The sequence below is a fragment of the Elephas maximus genome, chromosome 18 (assembly GCF_024166365.1).
Source record: "Elephas maximus indicus isolate mEleMax1 chromosome 18, mEleMax1 primary haplotype, whole genome shotgun sequence".
NCBI lineage: Eukaryota > Metazoa > Chordata > Mammalia > Proboscidea > Elephantidae > Elephas > Elephas maximus.
Window position 1 is genome coordinate 9,482,363 of NC_064836.1, and position 18,135 is coordinate 9,500,497.

At 55.2% G+C, this 18,135-nt stretch overlaps 1 protein-coding gene across 5 annotated transcripts in view; it reads right to left on the reverse strand.

Annotated features, from left to right (window-relative positions):
* The window catches only part of KIF21B (kinesin family member 21B), a 54,345-nt gene extending 36,317 nt beyond the window's left edge, over nt 1-18,028 (reverse strand). For all 5 annotated transcript variants that reach the window (XM_049857999.1, XM_049857998.1, XM_049857995.1 and 2 more), the window contains exons 1-3: nt 16,008-18,028; nt 2,817-3,039; nt 2,328-2,510 (exon numbers count right to left, since the gene is read on the reverse strand). In XM_049857999.1, the coding sequence (XP_049713956.1) occupies nt 2,328-2,510; nt 2,817-3,039; nt 16,008-16,096 (495 nt within the window). In that variant the 5' untranslated portion in view covers nt 16,097-18,028. The remainder of the gene's footprint in view (nt 1-2,327; nt 2,511-2,816; nt 3,040-16,007) is intronic.
* Nucleotides 18,029-18,135: the final 107 nt, after the last annotated feature.

Consider the following 18,135-nt stretch of genomic DNA (forward strand, 5'->3'; position numbering starts at 1 on the left):
CAGGGACTCCAACTCCATGTGTAGAGTCGTAAGTTTAACATTACAACGTATTCACACATTGCTACACCCTTGTTATAATCATCTTCCTTAATGGCTGCAAAAGTTTTTTTCTCCTGGCTTCTTAATTCCATGATCTTTCTCCTGCACAAGGGTGGGAGGGCAACTGGGCCCTGGGCAGCGCTAGCCTGAGCCTGCACGCTGCCTTCCATGCCCCGTGCAACTAGCATTCAGGGGCTGCCAGTCCCAGTGGAAGGTAAAGGACCCAAAGAGGACCAAGAGACTTGAGCCCTAGATGGAGGAGAGGAGGAAGGTGTGGCCATGATTTGAGCAGGTCCTATTGTCTTACCAGGCTGGGACAGAGGGGTGGGGGATGGTTCCGGATGAAGGCAGCAAAGGCAGAGCTTAGCAGGGACCACAGAACAGTGCCCTGATCAGATGGTCCCTGGGGTTGCAGATACGACAACCTCCCTAGGGTGGGAGGAGCTGTCTGTGTGCCTTGCCCTGTGCTCAGAGGGGAGGCGGGCATGGCGAGTGTGCCATCATAGCCCGGCCTCCTGGGAAAAGCCTGGCAAGAGCATTGTGGGGAGGTGGCCTGGCCGGGAGCAGTCACCCCATTTCAGATGATTTCCGCTGTAGAGATTCCTGCTTTAGAATCACTGGCAAGGTAAGTTTCATCCGTTGGACAGCTGGGCTGCTCACCGCAGTGAGCTGGGGCTGGGGAGCTGGAAAAGGGATGAGGCAGCAGCCAATAGAATTCTGGCCCAGGGGGACTCTAGCCCTCGGACATCTAAGGCTTTGATGGCCTTAAAGGAACAGAAATATCCCACAGGAAGGGGAAAAGGAAAAGGAAAGGACTGGGGCCGAAGTGGGTGCCATAGTGTCTGTCTGTCTGTGTTGGGATAGACACACTGCATCATTTAACCCTTTGTGGTTTGCCCTTTGGCAAGAACTGGCCTTCTCTTTGGGGATCTCCATGGCAACAGGATGGAGAAGGGAAGAAAACAAAGAGATGAGAAAAGCTTATAGATATACAAGCAGTAAGACACACAAGCTTGCATACGCAAGTGTGCGCACACACACGCACAGGCACACACACACATGCACGCATGCACACACGCACACACACACACGGACAGTCAGTTTATCAGAACCAAAAGTCCGGAAGGACAAAGGAAGCCTCTCAAGTCTAAAGAATGCCCAGGAGAAGATAAATGTGGGCAGTAGGGAAGGGGTGGGGCGGGGTGGCCTGGAGACGGCTGAGGCCACATCCCTCCCTCAGAGACAGGCAAAGGGCAACCTGGACACCATCAGAGCAGCAGGTTTAGGGGTGAGAGGAGTGACAGCCCAGCATAGTTCCAAACTCAGCAAATGCCCCAGGGCTGGGGTTCTTAGGTTGTGGTTTTGGATGCTGAGAACCAGAGGAGGACCTGGGCGAGGCAGAGTCTCGAGGGAAACGTTCCGGGCCCACCTGCTTTCCAAGAAGCCCCTCTGAGAGGGCCCCTTTCCAAGAGGGAGCTCCTACTTCTGGGCTTACTGAGCTGCAGCTCAGTATAGGCCCAAACGTCAGAGAGCCCAGAGACCCCCTCTTCTACCCAAAAAGCCTCTGGCCATCGTGATTCTGGGCTTTGGCACACTGGCAACCTCTCAGAGACAGGCAGGGCCAGCTGCAGAGAAGGACCTTCTGTCCAGGGTCACGGAAGACTCAGAGGGCCAGAAAGTGCTTCAGCCAGAAAGGACGGGGCAGACAGCTCTGAGGCTGAGGAGGGACTCGGCGAAGGCCAGAGGAAGGGCAAGAACCAGAGTTCTCACTGTGTACCAGGTCTGCTTCCAGGTAAGCCTCACAAAACCCCCGGGGAAACAGATATTACCACCCTCATTTTGCTGATGGGGCAACCAAGGCTGAGTGGTGAAATGACTTGTCCCAGGTCACATACGTAATAAGCATTAGAGCTGACAATCCCAGAATCAGTCAGGGTTTGAAGATATTGTATATGTCATTGACTCAAACCCCATCAGATACAGGGAAGCCTTTCAGAATATGTCACCATGCAGTCCTCTAGCCTTCACTTGAATACTTCCAGCAGTGGGGAACTCATCACCTACAGATGCCCCTATGGCTCCCTAGGTTCATTACACTGCCTGGAGAGGGGCCAGGCCAGTGCCCATCCAGGGCCCAGAGGCACCTACCCACAGAGCCGAGGGGCCTCAGAGCTGCCATCCTGTTCCTGCCCAGGGTCCCCAAGGTCCACTCAGAGACGCAGGCCCAGCTTCCACGATCTTGTTGTCTCCTACATCTCCCTCCTGCCCACCCTACAAGGCCCCAGTACCTCTAGGAACTGAGCGCTGACTTTGAACTCAGGCCCAGCCACGCCTTGCTCCTGTGCCCGCCGCTTGCGCTCGGCGATGCCCGTGAAGAGGTGTGAGATGGCCCTCGGGATGATGCCCTGCTCGTCCTCCGACGTCGCCATGTCAAAGCCAGTGCCCATAGTGTACGTCTTCCCGGCCCCCGTCTGTTTGGACAAGAATGCAAGGAGGGTGTTCCCCAGCATCCCCTGGGGGCACCAGCAAGCCCTGGACCTGGGGCAGAATCCCCTCATCTGTCTACCTCCTGAACACTGGGGTTCCCACTCAGGCCGTGGCTCAGCCACACCACCTGCAACACTTCACTGATTTACAGCCCGGCAGCACTGCAGCTCCTGGAAGACTGACGAAACTTCTGTGCAGCTGTGCCTGAACTGCTCCAACCCTGAGCTGCCTCCCCCATCAGGTGGGGGCAGATCAAGGTTGGAGTGGCCAGTGGTGGGAGGGGTCCTTACCTGCCCGTAGGCCAACACTGTGGCATTGTAGCCCTCGAAGCAGCCCTCAATGAGCTTGTTTACACAGGTTGAATAGATCTGTTCCTGCCAGGTATCCAAATCGAAGACGAAGTCGTAGGTGAAGGCCTTGTCCTTCCCCAGCAGGACCTGGGGCTCCCCCGGGGTGACGGACGTGCAGATATGACAGCCCTCAATCTTCTCCTTTGAAAGCTGGGGCCGGATCCTGCCCAGGACGGGGAGAGCCCTGGGTCAGGCCCAGCTGGAGGGGCTGCTACGGGCAGCCCTCCCTCACACTGGGCCCATGAACTTCCACTTCTCCCAAGCCCTCTCCAGCCCCCGTAAGCTAAAGCAGGAGGCAAGCTTAGGAGGCCCCAGAGGACAAGGCCAGCTTCAGTAGTAATAATATCAACACCACCCAAAACAAGAGTTGCTAACATTTATTGAATACTCCGTATATATCAGAGTTGTGTTAAAAAGTATTTTACATAACTTAATTCATGTATTTTTCACTATAAACCCATGAGGTAAGTATTATTCACCAGATTTTACAGATGTGGAGGCTGAGAGAGTTTAAATGACCTGCCCAGGGTTTTATAATGGAAAGTGGCAGAGCCAGGATTGGACTGGGAACCCTAGAAATCATCGTCTCCAAGAGCACGGCAGAGAAGGCAGACTGCCCACTTCCGGGGAGACAAAGCTCGGAGCTGAGTGGGAAGAACGGGACTGCCCCAGAGGCCTGGACCCCATCCCCCTAGAGCCAGGGCTGAGCTCTAGGCAAAACTAGAGCCTCTGCCAAGGCCTGTGGGGGCTGCAGTGGTCCTTTAGCAGAGAGGCCAGAGTCTGGTGGAACATTCTCAGGCGCCAGCTCTGGTTCCTCTCCAGGAGCCTAAGGGGCCAGACCAAGCACAGTCCTGGCGGACCAGCGAAAGTCAAAAGAGCCCTATGAAGGGCTGGGGCCTCTAGAAGGAACACCAGGCCAGCCACACTGCCATCTCAGAGCCTGGTGGCTCCTATAAATAGGAGGACAAGTGACATCAGGGCTGAGTGGGGAGACAGCCATAGACAGAGCTGTCTCCATCCAGTCACCCCTCCCTCCTTTTCTAAGCAGCCATCACCATAGTGAGGTCCCCATGGCAACCAAGCATGAGCCAGTGAGTGCGTGTTTGTAGCGATTGCCAGAAAGCACCCCTAAACCTAAAGTAAAACCCGGGCAGGTCAGACTCTAATGCCCATGAACTCACACAAGCCAGCCTCGTCCGCCGGGTACTCACAATGGGCTGCTTGTCAGGCTCCCTCTCCCTACACCAACATTTACCAAGAGAAGAAAAGAGTTTGAGGAGCCAGGCCAGCACCCATCCAGGGCCTCAGAGCCGCCATTCTGTCTCTGACCCAGGCTGCCCAGCTCCCCAAGGCTCACACAGAGCTGCAGGCCGGATGAGGTACTCACCTGAGCCTGTTGCCTGTGCTTGGCTCTGAGGTGTTTAAAGGGGACTGGGTGGGGGGTAGTTCTTGGATGGGGGGCTAAGCAGACCCACTTCACACCTGGGAAGCTGTGGATGGTAGTCTGGGCTTCCCTCAGAAGTATTTCTCCTCAGGCGTGAACTGTTCTTCACATGTCAGCAGCTCTCCCTCATTGAAGTTGGCGGGAAAGGAAGCCCGAGGAGGTCACACCCTTACACAGCTGTTTTGGGCCAAGGTGAAATGAGAACTCAGTGTCTCAGTCTCCTGCCTGAACTGGTTTCTGACTGGGAAGGGAGCAGCCAATTCCTGCTTGTCACCAATTCCCTGGACCTCCAGACCTGAAACCTGTAAGATATCAGGCGCAGTACGGCTTCCACCTCAGCTACCAACAATGACCATACTGGGCACTCACTGCCATCAGGCAGTGTCTAGGCACTTGACAAATATTAACTCTTTTGATCCTCACGACAGCCCTATGAGATTAGAACTACTGTTCCCATTTTGTAGATGAAGAAGCCGAGATGGTCCTCAGCTAGTCACAAAGACAGCAAGCGGCAGAACCGGGGTTTGAACTCAGGTAGTCTGTGTGCGCTGCTTCTTCAATGCTCTTACATTACATGGTCACGAACAAGCAGGGCTCAGAGTGCCAAGGGGAAAGAACGTCCCATATCCAAAGGGAGAGGGAGAGCAGACAGCAGCCCCAGAAGGAGGGAGATGTGGCATTGCACACGAAGCACCAGGCAGGACTGTGGAGCTCTGGCTCTCTGTGCTGGCTCTGTCCCTGGGTCTGCAGGACCCAGGACCAAACACTTCCCGCCCAGGAGTTCCCAGGTGAACCGAGGGCCTGGCCTGGGCAGGACCCTCCGGCTCTGCTGGCTAGCACCAGCTCTTGAAGACACCTCTCTACCACGTTGCTGTTTGCAATGTGATTTCTGGATCCAATTCAAATACCATTTAATTATCCCAGGCAGATGGCAATGCTGGTGATTGGAGGAAATCAAATCAGGATCCCTGGAGACAGCCAGGGGCAAGGGAGGGGGAGCAGCAGCCCTGCCTGTCAGAGCCCTTCAATGGAGGGGCAATTTCTCCTTCAGCATCCAGCCCCCACACCACCCGGAGAGCCCACCTGCAGGAACGAGAGTAGGCAGGAGAGCAGTGGGCATGAAGGGGGAATCCTGGGATTTTAGGGTCCAGGAATTTTGGGGCCCGTTGGACATTTATCCTGGGATACTCCATTGGCCCAGACAGCCAGCCAGCCAGCCCCACACTGGCCCATCCTAAGCACCAGGCTACTTTGCCAGGGTGCAAGTGGGTGGGCAGTGTCACCCAGAGAAAAGGGTACCAGCCGGGAGACAGAGGACACGGATCCTGCATGAGTCACCAATTCCCAAAGCAAATGGCCTGGATGAGGGAGACAGTGCTAATCCCAGCAACGGGACTGAAAGAACAACTGGAGATGGACGCCGAGGGAATTACCATTTCACAGATGCCTTCCACGTGCTAGCACGGAGCCAGGTACTGCCACAGATGACCTCATTTAAGTGATCCTGTGAGCTAGGGGTGGGCCGTGGTGGCTCAGTGGTAAAATTCTCACCTTCCGAGCAAAAGACTCAGGTTCAATTCTCAGCCAACCTCACGCGCAGCCACCGCCCGTCTGTCAGTAGAGGCTTTGTGTTTTGCTATGATGCTGACCAGGTTTCAAGAGAGCTCCTAGAGTAAGATGCACTAGGAAGAAAGGCCTGGTAATCTACTTCTGAAAATCAGCCCTATGGATCACAATGGTCCTGTTGTGGCCAACATGATGGCAGCTAACAACACAACGAGCTAGGGATTTCAATCCCCATTTTCTAGAGAGGAATGCTGAAGCTTGAAGTGGATGTCACATACCTAGCAAACACAGTGAAATTGGCAGTGAAGCTGGGCTTCAATCCTGCTCTGAGTAACCCTAAAGGCTGCCTCCTACCCAGGAAGCTCCCAACCCCCAAATCGATAAGTAAACTTCCTCCCATAGCACCACCAGTAAAGCCTGGGAGGTCCTTGGGAAAAGATTCCCACCAGGTCCGCTCATGCTTATACACCACAGGGTCTGAGGGCCTGCTGTGCGCCACTCAGGGGATGAGGCATGGCCCCTGCCTTCCAGGGCTCACAGTCCAGTGGGGGGAGACACTGTGTTTCAGTCACCCTGGGGTTTCCTCCTCACCACACTCTGCCTCAGGGAGAATTCAAACACATGCCCCCCAGCTAGGGGAGTAGCTCCAGCCAGGGGGCAAGAGGCTGTGGCTTATGAGTCTCTGCTTCCTCTAGGGTTATCTAGGTCACCTTCCAGGTCTCTCCCAGTTTTAACTTTCTAAGAACCCTACCATCTCCCCTGCAGGGGCCTCCTCTCCTGTGGGCTGCCCTCTGAGTGGCACTCAGCCAGCCCTGCCCCACCCCAGATGAGGGGAAGAGGGAAGCTTCCCATGAGATCAGCAGGCAAGGCAGCAGGAATGGGAGCCACTCAAGGGATGGGGTCAGTAATGGAATCTCAACGTCTGTCAGTCTTCAGTTTCTAGGGTCTTCCAACTCAACTGCTAACCTAGGGGCTGCGGACCAGGTGCAGGAGGGTGAGGAAAGCGAGGCACTCGCCTCAGGCACAAAATGTAAAAGGAGGCACCAAAAAACTCAGTAATCAAGAGAAATTATACTTTAATGCAATATGAAAAACGTAATAATAATCATCAAATTGGCTAGCTATGGCCCGAAGCTGGCCACCTGTTCCTCCAAATAAAATTTTGGGGACCAAGCAATCAGTGGCATTTCTGCCAGAGCCTTTTTGAATACCGGGCAGCTCATCTGAAAACCCCTTACCCACCCCCGACCACCCCACCAACGAGCCTTCGGAGCTGCAGCCCTTCCCAAGGCTCCGCAGGGAGGGAGGGCCGCCAGGCCGGACGGCGCGGCTCAGAAGGCCCCCGGAATCTCCCAGAACAGAGCCGGGTCTATTTGCCACTTGGCAACCCGCAGGCCGAGCGGCGGGCGAGCGCGGGCGCGAGATTAAGGGAAAAGGCCGAGCGCTTTTCAGAGGCAGGATCTGGCACGGGCGACGAGGCCGCTGTGCTTCCTCTGCTCACAATTGGGATCTGGTCTGAAGCGGGAACCCGTCACCACCCCCAGAGAAGAGCGCGCCCGGGGCTGAGGGACCCGCCGGCGGCCGAGGACCGCCCCCACCCCGCCCGCTCGGAGCCCGCGGCGGCCACGGCGGGACAAAGGCCGCGAGCCCGAGCCCAGGGCTCCGGGAATTGCTGAGCTCAGCGGTTCCTAGGCTCTTTGAGGAGCAGAAAGGACAGAGGAGACAGGGAGGAGGCAGGCCCGGGGCGGGGGGGCGGGTACTGCTGAGAGGCTGCCAAGAAGAAAAGGCTCCCCCTGCCAAGGCTGGGTACATCCGGGCACGTGCCCCGAGTCCCAGGCCCTACCTCCATGGCTTAGGAGGGGAAGGACTGGGCTGGCTCCGCCTCACCCCAAACCCCGTCCTTAGTGATATTATACAAAGCCAGCCCATCGCCCCTCCCAGGAGCTCCGCCCAGTGACCTTGGGCTCCTGGGGGTTGGTGCAGCTTCTTAGGTGAAATTAGTCCCACCCAATCAGCTAGCTGTGGCCCCTTCCTGGTTCCTAACCGACCTACCCCCCAAGTACCACCTCCAGTCCCTAAGGGTGCTGGTCCAGGATCTTTCCACCGGAAAGCTCTTGCTCAGTGATGAGAGGTTATCAGGCTGTGATATTAAAGTAACCAAGAAGGGTTCCAGGATGCTAGAAAATTCTTACAGTTAGGGTGCATGGTATGAGATTCCCGATGCCTCTCATTTGCGGGTACATGGAAACTCATTTACACCTCTGCTTTCCAAACCTCCCCCGCTTAGTAACAATCACCACATTTATGGAGCAAGACTGAATTTTTGCTAGGCACTATACTTTGATGCTTTGCACATGTTAGATCATTACATTGTATCATTTAATTCTAGGTGAGTAATTTTGCCCCTAATGTACAAATGAGGGCTCAGAGAAAAATAAATAACTTGGCTCAAGGTCACATAGCTAATGAGTAACAGTCCCTTCTTCCAGGAAGACCACTAGACATCAGACCTGAAGATTCAATCCAGAAAGAAAGCCCAGGAGAACTAGCATGCCTTCGGCTGCCCACTTGTGAGTAATTTGGGCTTTGGGGACTTTCAGGCTGGGAGACACCCTCTCACCAAGCCCCACCTCAAAGATTATGAGAAGAACCAGGGGTCTGGCCTTTCAGATGGCCAAATTAACCAACATAACTCCTCCCTTTGTAAAAAGCCCCAGGAGGGCCAAAAAGCATTCCTGCTTCTACCAGAATCGAAAAACAAAAAACAACCCATTACCATCAAGTCAGTTCCGACTCATGACAATTCCATGTGTGTACAGTAGAACTGCTCCAAAGAGTCTTCAAGGCTGCGACCTTTTGGGTGCAGATTGGCAGGCCTTTCTTCCGAGGCACCTCAGGTGTGTTTGAACCTCCAACCTTTTGGCTAGCAGCTGAGTGCTTAACCATTTGCGCCACCCAAGGACTCCTCTCTCCTACAGAACCCTCAAATGTCCCTCTAGAATCCTGAAAAGGGGCTCTTGGAGGCTAGTGGGACAGCCCAGGGAGGGACAAGAAGTCAGGAAGCTCCTAGCCCTCTCTGGGTCTGCCCAGGTCCCAAGACCCACCCACCTCATTCCTAGCTTGCAGTCGCATTCCTGGCTCCAACCGTGGGGCTGCTTCTGCTGGAGCCAAGTTGTATCCTCCATTGTGGAAATGGGGGTAGGGGCTGGAAGGGGTGCCACAGCAGACACAGAGAGGAGCCCCATTACCTCTAGTCTGCTGGGCACAGAAGAGCCACTTGGTCATGTTGTGACCAGCCGGGGGCCAGCTCTTCCTCATCAGTGACAAGGCCAGATCAAAGGGAAACTCTGATACAGCAGGAGGGATTTAGATTAGGTAGCAAAAAGAACTTCCTGCTTATAAAGATTGTTAAGCCCTGGGAAGGGGAGCCTGGAGGAGACTGGAATCTTCTTCGGAAATCATTAGTCAGTCATTGATATTACTCTGGCCTCTTTCTCCACCCCCGCTACCCCTGTGCATTCTCCACCGACCGTGCCTCATTTGATAAGGACAACACCTAATACTTTTTGAGAACCTACTATAGTAAAACCTGCAAAAGTCAGAACGTGTCAGAGAAGGAAAATGCAAATATTTTCCACTAATAGAGTGTGATAGAAAAGTGTTAAGGCTGCACTCTGTCAAAGGCAGAAAACTTGCAAGACCTGGAAAAACAAGGCAGTCCTGTCACGTTCCAGCTCCCACAGGTTTCACTGTATATGCCAAGCTTCCTTATATACACTAATACATTTAATGTATTATGACCACCTCATGAGGTAGGGGATACTTCCCCCATCTTACTGAGGCTCAGAAAGATTAAATTTAACAAGCCCAAAGCCACACAATTCATGAATGGTGGAGATGAAATTCAAACCAAACCTGCCTGGGCCCAGTCCTGCCTGCATCCACTAAGCAGCTTCACCCCAGGCCTAGAGAGCAGCCGGGCTGGAGGAAAATGATCCCCTCAAACAATCTCCCAGCCTGATCCTACCAACGGCTGCCAGCAGCGCCACGAGCTCTCTGTTGGGAAAGCATTTTTCCCATTTAGTAGTTTAAAAAGCCAAGGCCTGGAGCTTGGAAAAGCATGGAGCCGAGAGGCGGCTTCCTTGCCAGAGGACCTCGGCTCTCCTTGACCACAGAAGGAGGACATCTACACCCCCCACTTTAATGAGCATCCTCTCCTCCTCCTCCCGTGGTGGCAGCCTGCCAGCTCTCAGGCAGGCGGCTAGAAGCAAAATCCCGGCTCTCTCAGGGGAGTCTGGCTCCCAGACACCCAGGGGCTTTTAGCTGACTTAGCCCAAAGAAGGCATCTTCCCAGAGAAGCCAGTCCTTTCTAAAACAGGATGAAAACCCAAACAAAACCCAGTGCCGTCGAGTGATGAGGAGATGCAATTTGGGGTATCAGCCCTTTAAGTGCAGGGGTAAGGTGTGGAGAGGGCATAGCACCACCAGATTTCTCCTGGTTCTCAGACCCTCCCCCAGCCACAGCCTTTCCTGAGGTTGCTGTCAGGGAAAATGCCCAGGCTGGCTCTGAACCCCCAAACAAGAAGGCTTTGTACTGTGGGGCCAAAGGGCATGAGTTTATGAAGCCTTTGGCAGGCCTGCTGTCAACCCCCTCTGCCTGACTTCTGCCCCCCAACATGTTCCTAAGAGCACAGGGAGGGGTGAGACGCTTCCAGAAAATCTACAGGAAGCCTTAGGTGTCAACTCAGGATGACTTGGGTTTAGGACTCTGGCCCTACTCTTCCTCAGGGGATGTCCTTGATCTTTCTTTCAGTTCATCCCAGAGTCCTGACCACTGACCTTTTGAGTAATGCCCAGGGACAAGCAGTCAAACAGGTTAGGGGTGCCAGGCAGGAGGCAGCCTGGGGCGAGTCTTGTTCCATGGCCCTCCCAACCAGGGCATCAGGATCCCAGCTGTGCTGAGGAACCCTCCAGAAAGGCTGAAAACCAGGCATGGGAGAGGACGCAGGCAAGCAGAGTGGGGTGAGATGTCAGAAGCCCCGCAGCGGGAATGTGGAGGAGAACTGAGAAGGGACCAGTCCCTGTCCCGAGCTAGACAGACCCCAGTGGCACAGGCCTGGCTGACTCCTCCGTCCCCAGGGCCTGGGAAGACGGGCAAGCCCAGTGCAGGGAAGCCCCGTTAGCTGTGCTCCAGCATCTCTCTCGCCGTCCCGCCCCCATCTCCAGGCATCTGGCAGGGGTTTCCCATGACCTCCCAGGAGACAGGAGACGCTGTGGAGCCCAGCTTAGCCTGGAGCTCCCGGAGCCCAGAGCTATGAGGCCATGACAGCATCTGCATCTGGTGGGGGACAGCTCGGTGGGGAGGGACTGGGTCCCTGGGGATGCTCCCCTGCTGAGGAATGCAGCGAATCAGGCGGCTGGCCTGAGAAAGTACAAAGCTGGCTGTGGAGGGCAGCGAGCCTCTCCAGCCACACACTGCCCAGGTCCCCAGACCTTGCCGCCAGGCTGCACGCAGGACGGCTCTCCTCCGTCTCCTAGCTCTGCCTCCTAACTCCCAGACCAGCCTAGAAAATGTACAGGTGGCCTCCACTCCAGGTCTAATGGTGGGCTTCCACTGGGGGAGGCAGAGAGATAGGGACTCAGGCACCTGGGGATGGCAAACAGGACACTCCCTCCCTTCCAAACCCCAGAGCAGCCTGAGGTGGGAGAAGGAGCACTGCAAAGAATAGGGCACTGCAGCCAGCACTGTGGCCACCTGCTGTGTTCTACCAGTCCTGCCTGGGGCTTCACAGCAGGGCTTTGGGTTGGCGGGCCAGATCTCTGGGGCTAAGGCACCTAGTCCCAGCCCAACTCCCCTCCAGCCATCCCCCAGCCCAGGAGCCTCTCGGTTCCCCCCTCCAGCTGTTCTAGGAGGAAAGGCACTGAAGACACTGCTTCCCTCCCTAACTTCTCAGCAGGCTGCTGTGTCTAGAAGACAAAATGGAAGGTTAGGAGACCCAAGAGGAGCCCTGGTGGCGCTAACAGTTAAGCGGTTAAGCGCAATTAACCAAAAGGTTGGCAGTTCAAACATTTCCAGCAACCCACCCAGCAGCTCTATAGGAAAGACAGCCAAGAAAACCCTATGCAGCAGTTATACTCTGTCGCTTGGGGTCGCTTTGAGTTGAAAATGACTTGATGGCACCCAACAACAATAACAGCAGACCCAGGATACCTGTGGTTCTGCCCTTTGACTGGTGGTTCGGGGAGGAGGGGGCAGGTAGGAGTGGCAAAGGCAGACCTGGCTGCCCCCAGAACTCCCTTCCATAGAGATTGGCAAGATGGAACTCAGGCAGGAAAGCAAATCCCAGGGATAGCTGCAGGGGTCTAAGGAAAGGGAGAATGCAGACACACCCAGCGGGGCGGGAGAAGTTTCACACACACAAGAGGGAACAGCACAGGTAGGACCACGGTGGTGACAGCCTACCCCATGCTAAGCTCCCCTACTTGCTGCACATCTGCATAGCACTGCCCGCTTTCCTTAGCAGTGGCCCATGCTCGTGCTCATGGGAACCGTGTGCAGTCAAGCATTTGAAGAAACTGAGGCACGGAGACTCAGAGCAGACAGCTAATTAGCAGCAGAACTAGGCGGCAGTTTGGAGCGGTATGAGGAGCATGTGCCTGAAGGTGAGAATGGCCTGGGTTCAAATCCAAGCTCTTCGGTTTACCAGCTATGGGACTTGGAATAATTTGTGTCATCTCTCTGAGCATTTGCTCATCTACACAATGGGAATAACATCAGCTACTTTTGCAGGGTTACCAAGAAGTTAAATGAGATGATTTAGACCCAATGCCTGGCACAATGTAAGCGTTCAATAAGTAATATTTATTTTTAGCTAACTTCTAGCTTGGTCTGCTTTCTATCATAATGTGTTTTCTGTTCTTTAAAAAAAAGAAGAAAAAAAAAAAAAAGGATTGGATGTGAATTCTTCATTTTACCAAATAGTTCACTACCGCTTAAACTAGAGAGAAACCGGTTAGGTACACTTAAAGTTAGGGCTTATTTTTAAAACATTTTATTCATACTTAACTCCTAAGGAGCCCACCCCTGTATTTTGTTCCCTCCAAGGATTGTATGCCTTCTAGTTCATCCAAACCACTGCTTTTCACAAAGGAAGCTCCAGTTTCATATGCAGTCTGGGACCTCAGAACAAACCAGCTTTTCCCATTCTACTGTGGGGAAAACTGAGGTCCAGACAGACACACAGGGCAGGGGCCCACGACCTGCCAATGCATGAACTGTATCCACCCCAGCCCTGCCCTGTGCACCCAGAGCCCTAAGAGTAAGGCTGCTAGGCACACCTCACCTCTGCCACTTCCTCCGCCTGGCCTCACCCTACTTCCACACTACAGTTTTCAAAAGCTGAGATCCAATCAGGCTGGCTGGCTGGTGGCGGAGGGGGGATGGTTTCCGGGGCCTGTGGTTACTCCGCCCCACTTCCTTGTGATGACATAAGCCCTATTTCTGCAACAGGAGGACACCACCAAGAGTCTCAGGTCTCTACACAGCCTCCGTGAGGTCCTGCCTGGGCCTCAGTTTCCTGGACCTGTGTACTTGACAACATGGAACACAGTTGGCGTTAACTGGCCCTGGCTGGCCCTGAGCAATGTCAGAACAGAGGGTGGGGACTCTGAAGACGCTCCCATATCCTCATCCTCACACAATTTCTTCTGTCTTCTTCAGTCTCTCTGTCCTCACCCACCAACGCTCTGGATTCAAAATTCAGTCTCTGGAAGATTTCCAAGCAGCCTGGAACCAGGGAGATATTGCAGCTAGAGAGCCCAAATGGAGCTGGCAGGGGGAGGAGGTGCCATCTAACATTGTCTCTTGGGTTGCTGGCTGGTGCTCTCCCCATGCGCACCCTACCCCCTGCTCAACCCTATAGTGTCAACTGATGGAGGTGAGACTCAGGGGCACCTCCCCCTCCCCAGCCTGCTGAAGGAAGGAAGCAAAGGGAAATGGGGCAGAGATGGGGGGGGGCGGGCAGAGATAAGGGGGGTGGGGGGCTAGGCAACACTAAGCGCTCCCCTCAGGGTGGGGGCTCAGAGCTGGGGGCTTGAAAGGGTCTTAAATAAACTCACCATGTGACTTGGCTTCCTTCCCCAATTTCAACTTTGCCAACTTGCATTTCTTAACAGCCACCCCCTTTTCGTCCCCCCCCCCCACCCCAATTGTCAGGCCTGTATTTCTGCAGCCTGGGACAGGTTATAGCCCAGCCTCGCCTCTCCCCAGCCTTGTGAAGTGGGGAGCAGAGGCGGGGAACAGCAGGTAAAAGCCAATTCCTTATCACACAAGGGGATTAGTGGATAGGGATCCCAGGGCAGGCCAGAGGGGCAGGTCGGGCCAGGGTTAACCAGAACCAGGGCACATAGCTCAGACTCTGCATAGCTGGGAGGCCTTTGGGTGAGGCTTGGGGGTCTGCTTAAAACCTGAATCTTCTCCTCTTATCCTGTAGCCCCAGGCCCTGAAAGCTTCCTCCCCTGGCTTTCCCCCAGCCCTGGCCTTCCCCATGGCCCTCTGTAGACAGCCGGCTTTGATCCTCATCCCAAAGAGATTAGGGGGCCAAGAGCCCCAAGAGCCCTGGGCCTGCACTTCTCACCTCCTGAAAGGCCCTCAGGCCCCACTACCCCACCCCCACACACATGCCAAACCAAGTCTGCCTCACTCACTCCTGCCTCACTCACTCCTGCCTCACTCCTGCCTCACTCTTCCAAGAGCTCACCCCAAGCCCTCCTCATGGCAACTCAAAAAGCACTTCAGTTAGATGTAAGTAAGGACTTCCAAAAAGACAACTGAGCCTGGCAGAAGGTTATGAGCCCTGGGACGGGCTGGGTCCTCAACAGTCTCAATTTCTTGGTCCTTGCCAGAAATGACCCCCCCTCCCCCGCCACTTACTCCAGCCCACCTACCCAGCCTTTCCAATGGGGCAAGTGATCCTTTAGGGTGGCAGACCTGAGGGCGAGGTTAGAAGAGAATCCAAAAGCATGGAGAAGAGAACTCCCCTCTACAGCCCCTCACTGGCACCATTTGCTCTGCTTTCCAGCCCCAGTCCAGTCCTATCCTCAGCTCTCTGGTTAGAAACTGGGTTCTGTCCAGGCATTGTCTGCCTTCCACGGCTGGCTGCCCATTGAGGTCTGGCGTGTGCCAGGGCTGAGTGTTCATGCTGAGGTGGGGAAGGGGGAGAAGGAGGGGCCCTCACCTTCCTGGAGCCCCCGAAAGCTTGGCTTTTCTGATGCTGCGGTACAGTGAATTACTTTTTTTTTTTTTAGCCATAGTTTCTGTAACTCCCAGCAAATGACTGGGTGGGACTATGCAAACGAAGTGCTTGTGGCCCACCAAGGGGATTAGATAGCTTGCTAATAATGTAAACAACGTGCATGGCACCCTTGTGGGGGGCGGGGGTGAGACTATGCAAATAAGGTATATGGAATACTAACAAGGGGATTGGTCAGTTCTGCCATCCTGCTAGGCTTAAAATGAGCCACTCCAGAGGCAGGAAGGGAGGATTTCAACACCACCAAGAAAGAAGAGCCAGGAGTGCATCATGTCTTTTGGATCCAGGATCCCTGGGCTGAGAACCTCCTAGATCCAGGAGACAGAGAGAAGAGCTGTAACAAGGAAGATAGCGAGAGATGGCAGCACCAGATGGCTGCGGTGGGGCTTCCGCACACAGAACCAGAAAGCTGAGCACCTTTGGCCACAAGGCTTACTGGAGGCTTACTGGCAGAGATCGGGGGCCTCTGAGCACTTACTGATGAGCTAAAAAGAGCTTTGTAACACTTGCCTGAGCAGGGCAGAGGCCAGGCAGAGGGGCCACAAGGCCCACAGGGCCAGAGAGAGGTATGCCTGTGGGCACTGCTGAGAAGAGGCTGTCCTGATGGAAGAACTGTATCCTGAGCATTCCTGAGCCTGAATTATAACCTGTTACTTCCCTAATAAACCCCATAATCACGAGTATCGTTAGCAAGTTCTGTGTGGCCGTTGCAACGAATTATTGAACCCAGCAGAGAAGCAGAGAGTGTCATAGGAGGGATGGCTGGTGTCAGAATTGGTAAAAAGGGGAGACAGAGGAGCCATGTCTGACCTCCGCCTCATAGGAATCAGCCTTGGGCTGTCGATCTTGATTCTCTTCCCCAGCGTGAAGTTGAAGAGGACAGAGGCAGCCCCCGCCATGCCATTTTTACAGACGCTCAAGTCCCTCTAACCCCCAATCCCGAGCAGCAACTCAAGGTACCAGGGCAACCTAAGTGGGGAGCAGAGATGATATCCATTATCACCCTACAGAACTGGGCGTAGAGGGCAGGCACAATCCCCATTCCGTGGAAAGGTCCCAGGCACTTTCTGACGGAGCGGGCTAGGAGAAGGAGCACCAGCTTTCTCTCATTCCTCGACATAAATGCCAATGCCATAGGGCTCCCCAGCTGGGAGCCCCACACTTCACTATGCACCCAGTCCAGCCTGGGGGCCCTGAGCAGAGGTGGGGGACCTTTGTTTGGCTCTCTCCTGCAAGACTGAGTCTAAAGGAAAGCCCCCAGGGGAGGGGCACCCCAAGCTCCTTCCTCCCTGGCCCCTTGGCTCACATTGGGTGGGGACCAGGGCTTCATTTCCTTTTTATGATGCTCTTGGACTCTCCCTGACTGCTGCAGATGCCAGGGTTACATTTCTCACTCCCACCGCCTTACCCATGGATGTCCCTCCCTCAACGTCCACAGGATCCTGCCGCAATGTCAGCCCAGGCAGCCGCTGGCCCCGCCCTGCCCAGCCCACCAGGCACCTGCAAGGCTCCTCTTTGTCTCTCTGGCTGTTGGGGGCAGGAAGGCTGTGCTCAAGTGATGCTCTGAGTGTGACCCAGCATGCATGGATGGAGGCCCCTCCATCTCCCTCCCTCGGCCTCAGCCATGATCAGCGGTCAGGTCCTCTTTCTCCAAGCTGCAGAGGGCTGGCCAGGTGGCTGGGGCATCTGCCCTGGGGCAGGAGGGGGGAGGCTTTTTTCACTGTCATCTCTGACACTGTCTGGAAGGGACTTCCCAGGACCCCTGGTATCTGGGTCACCTATGACCCAGGGAATCTAGAGGTCTGATCAAAGACTCATCTGAGACCTGGGTCCTCCCGTGCTCTTCACACAGGTCTGGGGCAGAGATGGATGTTCCTCTCCACCATCCCTGCCTTGGTGGCCAGTCCCAGATCGGAACTCTCCCACCAACAGACCTCCTCAAAGAGAAAACCCCAAAACAAAAACAGGCAGAGGTGGCACGGTGCAAATGTTCTCCACCCAGCACAAAGGACTCCGAGGGTTCAACCTGCCCCTGCACCTCTGCACACCCCTCCCAAGAGACCCCCAGCTATGCCTCTCCCACCTCAGTTCTGTCAGGAAATCACCTCAAGTCCCAGAGCTGTTGAGAATGGAACCCCGGTTAAGTCTATGGAGCCCTCCTCTGCAGGATTTTACCTGGGTGCCTTTGGATAGGGCGTCAGCATCACAGCCTCTTGTTCTCTCAAAGGCAAACCTCTGAACCATCTCTTCCTCCCTCCCCTAGCTCCATCCCCTCTTGGGAGAGGGCCAGCAGGATTCTCTCCAAACGCTATTCACTCCCTACCGAAGGCCACGGCACCATCCCTGCCCTTCCATTCATCCCCGCACCCGATCTTTGTCTGCGGAACCGACTCCCCGGGGGCGGCGCTGCCTTCTCCAGCGGGACCAGGAGCACAGAACCTGCTGATTAGGGTGGACGAGGGGCAATTTTTTCCCTTCCAATGTCCCCGTACGAGACAGCAGCCCCGTAGGGAGGCGAAGAGGAAACACACAAACGCTCCGGCCTGCGCCAGAGCTGGGTGTGAAATACCGGATTTCCTTGTTTATTCGATTTTCTGATCATTAAGGGCTCCCAAGAGGGGGCCGAAATTACCACCCAAACAAAGCCACCTTCCAGCAGCCCCTGGGGCCGCCGTTCCCCTACCGCAGCCCGGCCAGCGCGCGGCGCCCTCCAGCCGTCCACGCCGGGCCCTCCTCCGGGAGTGCAGGCACCGGCTCGAACTGCGCCCGCTCCCGGGGCCCCGCGCCCACGCGAGACAAAGCCTCAGCCCCCTCCATGCACTCCCTGCCGCCCCAGGTCCCTACCTGACGGCCACCTTGACACAGCAGTCCCCTTGGCCTGCCATGGTCCTCTGGCGCGGGGGTCCGGGCGTGGATCAGGGGCGGGGGTCCGGGGGCC